The sequence below is a fragment of the Gossypium arboreum genome, chromosome 10 (assembly GCF_025698485.1).
Source record: "Gossypium arboreum isolate Shixiya-1 chromosome 10, ASM2569848v2, whole genome shotgun sequence".
In the NCBI taxonomy this organism is placed as follows: domain Eukaryota; kingdom Viridiplantae; phylum Streptophyta; class Magnoliopsida; order Malvales; family Malvaceae; genus Gossypium; species Gossypium arboreum.
This window is the reverse complement of record NC_069079.1, coordinates 8,777,817-8,787,310: the sequence shown is the minus strand read 5'-3', so window position 1 is coordinate 8,787,310 and position 9,494 is coordinate 8,777,817. Positions and strand designations below refer to the sequence as shown.

Below are 9,494 nucleotides of genomic sequence, written 5' to 3'. Positions count from 1 at the left end.
ATAAATGAATAAAAATACATTTAAAAGTATAAATCATTATCCATAACAAGTAAATAATTTAATCAAATAATTATTAAATAAATAATATTTGATGCACCATCATTACATAAGTCTCATGCACTATCAATGAATAATAACATAACACATTATCGTTATATTAAACAAAAATATAGAGGACTTGTAAATAAACACTAACAATTTTATTTAAACATAATTAAACATTAACCGTAACTATTATAAATAAATCTTAATAACTTTCTTGGGTTTTATGTTCTTATGTTTAGGTCTAGGGTCTCGGGTTTAAATTTTTAGGGTTTAATATTTATTTATAATTAATTATTATTTAATTATATTTAAATAAAGTTATTAGTATTTATTTAAAATACCTACATTATTTTTATTTTATTTAATAAGAAGTGTCATATTATTATTCACTGTCGGTATATAAAACTTATACACCGGCATTACATAATATACTTCCCTTAAATAAAATATACACTATTAATAAACTAGTATTAGTTAAAAAATTAAAATATCAAATTATTAAATCTTAAAATTTAAAATTTATCTATATTATTAATATTAAAAAACAATATTATCCATTTAGAAATGTTCAAAATTTCAAGTATTATCACTTTAATTAGAAAATAACTACCAATATAATTAAATTATTATTTATAAGTAAAATCTATATATATATATATATATATATATATATATTAAATGAACAAGGTATATGCATGCATGACATAATTTATGTGAACCACTTATTTTAACGATCAATAAGGTAAGTACAATTTATTTAATTATTAATTTAAAATTAATTTCAAATAAATATTCAAAACTTTTCTAATTTTACATTTAAAATCTTTGTCTAATTATATAACCTTCAAATGAAAAATATACTATCAAATTTAAAATTTAAGATTATGAATTATTATATTTTAATATAACGATGATTTGAACGAAATTATTTCTCGAAATTATTAATTAAATAAAGTATACACTCTCAATAAATTAGCATTAACTAAAAATGTTTTAAAATGTCCATTTATTTTTTGAAAGGTTTAAAACGTCAAATTATTAAAATTTAATAATATCCATAATGTTTTTTTTATATTAACAAGTTTAACAACAATTTTAAAACATTAGATGATATTTTAAATTTTATTTTAAAAATATTTTAATTGAAAACAAAATTCATCCATGAATTAAATTAATATTTTAATAAAAGAGCCTTTATAGAAACAAACAAACAAAAAGGCATTTGGAGTGTAATGCTGACGCGTGGATTTTATTAATTAAAATAGTAAACAACAGACGCGCAGGTTAGCAAATAGAGAATTTGTTCCAGAAAGAAAGCGGGTTGGATTCGAAATAGTCGCGTAGTTTTCCTCGTCTTCACTTGGAAAAAGCCGACACTTCTCCAAAAAATATATACAGTAGAAAAGTGGACAGTGCGTACGTTAGCGGCAATCATCAGACACCTTCCTTCTTGGCGCATTTTAGCCTCCTGTCTGTTACCACCTCTCTCCTTTTTTTTTCCCCTGACCTTCAAGCTCTAATCTCTAATCTTCGCCATTGTCGAGCATCTTGGAAGCTGATTCTCTCATTTCTATTTACAGGTATTTTTTTTTCTTCCCTATACGACGTGTCGTTTCTGTTATGTTGCTCGCTATCTTTAATTGAACTAAATGAAAATGTTTGTTTTACTTTTTTCTTCTCCTTCTTCTTCTTCTTAAATCTGAGTTTGTTTCCTTCTTTTAATGCTGAATCTCTAAACTTTAAGTTCCTTAACATTCGATCTTCCCGATACGTTGCCGTTTCTCAGCTGCTTTGTTTCTCAATCATCGATCAATTTGATCTGTTCTGTCCCGTTCCTTCGCTGTTCCTCGATCCTTCCCAAACGATGGCATCTAGTTAGTGCTTTCCACTTTTCTTCTTCTTCTTGAATCTTATTCTGAATCCGCTTCCTTCTTTAATGCTGAACCGAAATGGTAAGTTCCTTAACATTCGATCTGAATCGTTGCCGTCTTTCAGCTAAATCCACCTCTGCTCCGTTTCTCAACCATTGATCAATTTAATCTGTTCTGTTCTTTCTCCATTTCTTGATCCTTCAGAAACGTCGACGTTTTCTGTGCTTTCGTTTTTGTAGTTTCAGGTGAACGATTTAGATTTTTTTTTTAAATAGTAACAGATTTTAAAATTGTACTAGATTTAGTCCTTGGGGTTACATTATTTATCAATTAAATAAAAAACTTGCACGGATTAATTTTGCAGAGCAATTGACATAGCAGAAATTTGTATTTTCTAATTCAATTTTGGAGAGGTGGTTTAAAATAACCAGTGGAAATGTCAATGCGGGGTCGACACCTCGATGCTTATTCTATGTACAAGCGCGGTACCAGAGAGCATGGATTCGATGCCCTTGATAAAGAGCAAGGTCCAGGTATTCTTTATTTTACTTCTTTTTTTATTAGGTTAATTTTGGTTAAAGTCGTGAATTTATTTATCAGACATGTAAGTAAAAGTTTCTCATTATTATTCTATGTTTTAATTTGGAAGGTGCAAAATGCATTTTTAGTGATTAAGATAATAAAAATGGTTAGCAATCACTAATTAGGAAACACTATATATAACGACCTTCTAAAAAAGTGCAAGTTGCATGAAGTGGAAACCTGAAGCTTTGTTTTCGCTTTCTTATGTTATGGGTTTAGTACCTCGTTACTAGTTGCATGAATTTTTCTACGGTTGGATTCGCTTGACAACTATGTTGTTCTGACTTTCATGTTTGCTGAAGTACCCATATCGACACCCATGTCTTACACTTACTTTGACATGAGCATGGGGATTTAACCACTTTACAAATACATGGAAATCTCAGAAAATAGTCAACATATTTGTATCAAACTAATGCCCATATCTGACACTTCCAAGTAACATAAAATTCATTTTTATTCAAACCAATTAAGATGGAGAACATTTATATGTTTTAAGCTTTTCTTTTTCTTGAATGAAGGTACTCTTTATTAGTTTCAATAGTATTAAGTTTGACAGTTTGCTGAATCTTTTTATGGGCTTTTGAGAACGTTTGCTGAATGGAATGGGCAAGGATGTTGGAGTCCCTTCTTGGAAGCATTCACTCCGGCATGTACTCGTGGCAACATTATCTTCCTTCCTCTATGGTTATCATCTTGGGTGTGTACCTTTTGAGAATTTAGTTATTTGGTATTTCTTGGAATTTTGGCAATAATGTATTCGTAATGCTTGTTGTTCTTAATGCAGAGTAGTTAATGAAACACTAGAAAGTATTTCACGTGACCTTGGTTTTCATGGGAATACCATGGCTGAAGGTACCAGAGCCAATAAATTTGTTGTTCTTGTCTTATTTGTGAATTTGTTCTAATATGTTGTCTTCTGTTAAAATTAAGGTCTGGTTGTAAGTACATGTTTAGGGGGTGCCTTTGTTGGATCGCTGTTCAGTGGTTTGATTGCAGACGGAGTTGGGCGTCGCAGGGCACTCCAGCTATGTGCTTTGCCTATGATAATTGGGGCTTCAATGAGGTAATTGCAGTATTGTTTCATCTAACCTTACATTCTAGGATTTTTTGTTTTTGAATTTATCTCAAATGGGCTATTCCATTATGCTTACATGCTTTTAAATGACAATGCCTTTGAGGGTTTGTTCAGAACTTTTCATTTTTTGGATCTTAGCTAATACTAATATTCACAATACAAAATTTGAGTTTAACTGATAAATTTGTCTTGTTAAAATTGGGGTCCCTGAGTCATTTTGTTGAGAGATATCGGTTCCCTCCTACCTTTCTCCTATAGTTCTCATGAGCATATTAAATGATAAAGATTAAGTTAGGGGTTCTCTTTGGCATCAAGGTTGCGGTCTTCTAAATTAATAATCTTAATAAAATTCTGCTTTACTATATAATTCCAAAATATTCTTGCAGTGCAGCAGCAAAAAGCCTTTGGGCCATGCTTCTGGGGAGGTTATTTGTGGGGACTGGAATGGGTATTGGCCCAGCTGTGGCAGCTCTTTATGTGACAGAGGTATCTAAAAGATGATCTATAAACTATTTTTCTGCTATATTTTAACATCATCTTCTTTTCTTTCCTCCTTATTTTTTTCTGCTTTCTCCAGTAGTAATGTGATCCATGAACAGGTTTCTCCAGCTTATGTAAGAGGTACATATGGAAGCTTCACTCAAATTGCAACAGGCCTAGGATTGATGGGCTCTCTATTTATTGGATTCCCTGCTAAGGCAATCGAGGGTTGGTAAGAAATCATGAGTAATAGTGGCTTTGAAAATGATAATCAACAAAAATGTTGTTTTAATCTGATTGCTTATGGTCATTTGAAGTAAACTTTAAGATGGCACCACCATCAGAGGATGTGCTTGGTGTTACTTTCTCCTTTTTCAAAAAAATGTCATCAGAAGAACATATTTTAACAACTCGGGATTGTGCTTTGCTGACTCTTAAAGTAATAACATATTTCATAACTTGATAATGTGTGCAGGTGGCGCATATGTTTCTGGGCATCTGTTGCTCCTGCTGCTATACTTGCTCTTTTTATGGAGTTTTCTGTAGAGAGTCCCCATTGGCTTTTTAAGGTGATTTGCTCTTCCTTCATATTCTGTAATAATAATTTTACATTCTCTCATTACATGGTCAGCATAAGTTAAGTTTCAGCTTCTCTTAATAAAACTTAGGTCTAGGTAACAGATGTGAATGTTATTAAAATTTACTAGAAAGAAGAAGGAATATTGAAATAATGTTCACATTTTAGAGTTATAGTTCCCGCAACTGTGAACAGTTAGCTTTAATTCTACCATGCATTAACTCTATAGTTTAAAATTCTAAGATTTCAATTGCAATTAGATTCAAGATTTGAATATGAAGCAGTTGTACAGTTGGGCATTTTTGTAAAGAAATATTCAACTGAAAAAGAAAAGAACAATTTTGAGTGCGTGGATATAGATCTGAATTAGATATTTAAGTAATTTCTTAGAAGTATCTACATATTGAGATAGGACAACAGACTCATTATACTGTTTTAAACAAACTCCTCTCAGCCTGAAATTTTAATTTGATGGAGAAAATAACATACTAACATGGAAGCTAGGTTCATTTATGGATTATGCTGACTTCCACTATACCCTAACATCATCTCTTCTTAGGGCCCTTTCTGTCCAATATATACTTATCACCTTTATTTATAGGGAGGGAGGGAGGGAATGAGTAGTTTGATATCCTTTCTCTTGGTTTATCTTCAAGAATTTTTTTCTCAGTAGAATATTATAAGCTTTATAAACTTGCTTCAGAGAGGAAGAGCTGCTGATGCTGAAGCTGAGTTTGAAAAACTTTTGGGAGGACCATATGTCAAAAGTGCAATGGCTGAATTGTCAAAGTCAGACAGAGGGGATGAGGCAGATACATTCAAGTTCTCAGAGCTACTTTATGGCCATCATCGTAAAGGTGAACATGCAAATACTTTCCAGTAAGACTTCAGTTGTAGCATCTACTCGTTTCCTTCTAAATGATTACTTGTTAACTTCTCTATTTGCAGTTGTTTTCATTGGGTCTACCCTTTTTGCTTTACAACAGCTCTCTGGTATAAATGCTGTTTTCTATTTCTCGTCAACTGTCTTTGAAACTGCTGGCGTACCTTCAGAGTCTGCAAACATGTGTGTGGGAATTGCCAATTTGTTAGGTATATGGCTATGTTACCAAATACCCATCTTGTGCATCATTGTGAAGTTTTCCTTTAACTGTATTATTTATGTCTCCAGGATCATTTGTTGCAATGATTTTGATGGATAGACTGGGAAGGAAGGTACTTCTCATTGGAAGCTTTTCAGGCATGGTAAGTAAGAAAAGTTTTTGCTGGTCTTTTACTGTTTGGCACATGCCATGAGCATACGTATAATATTGAAGTTCCTAATATGATTCTGTTCTGCAGTTATGTTTGGGGTTTGTATTTGGTAGCTAACTGTCAACTCCTATAAGCGAAAGTATATGCAGACTTGGTTGGACTTTCAAATCTGTAACTTTTCTGGCAATTATAAGAGCAGATAGTTCTTGTTCTGCAAGATTGTTCTATAGTATAGACTACATTAATGCGGTTTGCAGTTGCTGATGACCACGAGGGGATAAAAATTACAAATTCATTTAATTTAGGGCCAGTGATAGAGTATGAGATTCCCAGAGGATATTTGTATAGTTGATTGTGCTGTTTGTGTGGTACACTCCCTGTTAGATTTGAATCTAACAGTTTTTGAATTGTGCTATGTTGTGGTACAAATATTTCTGATTGTTAGACTTCAACTTAACAACTTTTGTCATGTTCAATACAATTTTGACACCAATCAAACTCCAATTTATGCTTTGTGTTCCAGGTAGTGGCAATGTTTCTTCAGATAACTTCAGCTACTTCCTTAGTCTCAAGAGGCAGTGGAGTTTATCTCTCTGTTGGAGGCATGCTTTTGTAAGTAGTTAATCCTTTGAATATCAAAATGTTTATTTTCGTAGTGGAGATAAGCTTATTAAACCTGTGTGGCTTAGTGTTACTTTACATATTTAGGATTTCTCCTCCATCCATCATCAAGATGATTTATATCTGACATCGTTGAACACAGTACAATTTGCTACCTGAGAAATATGAAGAGCATGAATGCAATATGTCTAGTACAAGCTGCTTAAATTAATTTTTAATACAGCAGGTCCCATAGACCGTGTTTAAGGTGTCCTTATTAAGTAATTTATGAAAGTTAAAGAAAAATATATATTTAGCAACTTCAATTTGGAGTGTGGCATTCTCTCAACCAAAAACTTAATGATGTAATAATGCAGGTTTGTCTTGACCTTCGCTATTGGAGCTGGACCAGTCCCTAGTATCCTACTATCAGAAATGTTTCCTGGTCGGGTTAGGGCAAATGCAGTGTCAGTTTGCATGGCTTTCCATTGGGTAACAAGCTTTTAACTCTTCCTCCTCTCAGCATTCTGTTGCCAGACAAGGGATTTAATTTTTTGCTTATTTCCAACAAGTTAATCAAGTTCAATTGCCTGAATGGAGATTTTTAGGCTATCTTAAACTATTGTGGTCAGTCTTTCGTATTGGATAGTTTCCTAATATTCTCCTAGAAAAGAAGCATTTAGGATATTGATATTGAGCTTTTTTTCTCAAAATTGAATCTTAAATGTGCAAAGGCAATCATTTCAAATGCATTTGTTGATATTTAAGATGGATAGTGGAAGAGGCACTTGAATCTTGGGCAAGTTCTCTCTTTTTGTTTGTCCTTATTTCCTTTTCTTTCTTTATGAACCTCCTCTGACTTTGGTTTTTGTAACAGATTGTAAATTTCTTTGTCGGGCTGTTCTTTTTGCGGTTACTGGAACAGATTGGACCATTAGTCCTGAATTCAATTTTCGGTGCCTTTTGTCTGCTGGCAGTACTTTTTATAAAGAAAAATGTGTTGGAAACAAAAGGAAAATCACTTCAAGAGATTGAAATTGCACTTCTTCCATCAGAATAGAGGTATATCAGTTTCTTCTCGTGTTCTGAATTTATATGAACATATTATATATAGCTATCTGAACTTGGTTCTTTCAGTATAGTGGACTGAAACACCTGTAGTCAATTAGGTTGTATGTTTGATTGCTTCAAGATTGGTGAAGAAACTTGGAGATGTAAAAGTTGCCAAGACAATTTACCTGTTTTATTGTGCAACTTTAACAGCTTTATTCATTCTCTACTCCTGATTTTGTTGACCTTATTATTATTTTTCAGGGCGCTTCGGGATATAAGTATTTCATTGCACCAATATCTTCTGCCGCTAATCCTGCCGGCTTATCAATCTGAAAGATGCAGACCTTGGTAAATGATGTCATAGATGGATCATAGCGAAAAGAACACATTCATCAGGTGCTCACTCTCCTAGCCCATGTAACTCTAAGAGAAATTATTTTATTGTTTCCTTGAATACTGAATTACTACATTTCCTGGCGGAGAAATTAATATAGCATATACGGGGATTCACTTTGGATGATATGTTTTTAACTTCTAATCAGGATGGAACGTCACATTTTGAGTTGAGCACTCCGATATTTTTGTTGTTAATGAATTGCATGGATGGACAATGAATTCTGAGAAATTAACTACAGTGAAACTGTCTAAAAATTCCATATCGCTTCAACTTCAATTTCAGGTTGTCAATATAATAATGATCCGTTTTATCAGGCAAACAGGTGCCTGTTAGCTTGCATTTGCCAAACTGGACAATATAGTAATGAGGGCAGGCAATGAGCTTTTTTCCAACAAATTCCCACATTTCTAACTGTTGTTTGAGTTGAGCCATCAAAATCCAAAGGTTGTTTTATGCTTCAATGAAAGGCATTATTGGTAAAGTTGCTTATTTTATTGCCAACATTGCAAAGAAATTAACAACTTTCTAATCTACCACCCATACAGTGATGTCGAAACATATAATTATATTAACTTAAACCATTAATTAATTAATTTATTAAAAGTTCCTATCTTTTTTCAAACTTGGGTTTAGCTCCGTTCTAACAGGTTTAATTTGCATTTTTTTTTTAAATTTTAAAAGGGATATATTTTAAATTTAGATATGAATTTTAATATAATATGCAGCATGATACGAGGACCTTTTAAATACAATGTTTTTAATATTTCTAGCAAACAAGCTCAGAAAAAATATTAAAATTTACCTTCAATAAAATAAAAATATTTAAAATAAAATCAATTTTTATGTAATAGAATTATTTTTTGAGAGTTTTAAATAAAATTAATTAAATCAAGCAAACGTGCTCAAATATTAATAATTTATACTATTATAATTTTTAGTGAATTGGGTGTCACACACCAATTGAGTTGAAATTACTAACTCACCAAAATTAAATATAAGAAACAATTATGCCAATGAAACCTTTAGTAGTGTTAGGCTGTTAGCAATGATTAAATTCCTAACACCCTACATTCAAATCCTTTCATACACAAATGTATGTGTGGACAGTGGATTCAATAGTTTTGTATATTTTTATATCAATCACTATTACCTAATTTAGTATTTGTTTAATTGTAGATATATATTCTTTTGATTTAACGATTGATTATGTAATTTATAAAACGGTTAAAGGAATTTGCTTGGTTTATCTGAAATTTTTAAAAAATATATTTATAATTAAATTTTTTGTAGAATAAGAACAACTATAACTTTTCATGTAGATAATGCAAAATTAGTATTTAAATACCTAAATGGTATGTCAATATCATTATTTATCAAAATGCTATCTTTTGAACATTGTTGAGAGTAGTAGGAGATAGGGTGGCGGTATCACAATTTTTTCTACTGCAATCATGGAACCATCATTAGCATATGATTCGTGTTAAATATATATATTTTAAGGATGGAGGGTATACAGATGATGACACCAGTATCCAGGTTTGGAAAAAATTCAGTAAG

At 31.8% G+C, this 9,494-nt stretch overlaps 1 protein-coding gene across 6 annotated transcripts; it reads left to right on the top strand.

Annotated features, from left to right (window-relative positions):
- Positions 1-1,307: 1,307 nt before the first annotated feature.
- LOC108480298 (probable plastidic glucose transporter 3) lies at positions 1,308-8,165 on the top strand. 6 transcript variants are annotated; one of them, XM_017783245.2, is made up of 15 exons: positions 1,308-1,625; positions 2,281-2,449; positions 3,087-3,198; positions 3,291-3,353; positions 3,432-3,564; positions 3,963-4,062; positions 4,176-4,288; positions 4,532-4,625; positions 5,337-5,490; positions 5,582-5,725; positions 5,805-5,878; positions 6,411-6,499; positions 6,865-6,979; positions 7,365-7,549; positions 7,802-8,165. In XM_017783245.2, the coding sequence occupies exons 3-14, from the start codon at positions 3,099-3,101 to the stop codon at positions 7,545-7,547; spliced, it is 1,362 nt and encodes a 453-aa protein (XP_017638734.1). In that variant the 5' UTR covers positions 1,308-1,625; positions 2,281-2,449; positions 3,087-3,098; the 3' UTR covers positions 7,548-7,549; positions 7,802-8,165. The 6 variants fall into 6 exon arrangements, with proteins under 6 accessions (XP_017638734.1, XP_017638730.1, XP_052876550.1 ...); XM_017783241.2 differs by having other exon boundaries at positions 3,286-3,353; XM_053020590.1 differs by having other exon boundaries at positions 3,058-3,198.
- The last annotated feature ends 1,329 nt before the right edge of the window (positions 8,166-9,494 follow it).

What these genes read in the sequence shown, in the direction of transcription:
- LOC108480298 (XM_017783241.2), top strand. Translation starts at nt 2,353, where the DNA reads ATGTCAATGCGGGGTCGACACCTCGATGCTTATTCTATGTACAAGCGC. An exon ending in GCTAAGGCAATCGAGGGTTG is followed by an intron (nt 4,289 to 4,531) that starts GTAAGAAATCAT and finishes TAATGTGTGCAG; the next exon opens with GTGGCGCATATGTTTCTGGG. An exon ending in GGGAATTGCCAATTTGTTAG is followed by an intron (nt 5,726 to 5,804) that starts GTATATGGCTAT and finishes TTATGTCTCCAG; the next exon opens with GATCATTTGTTGCAATGATT.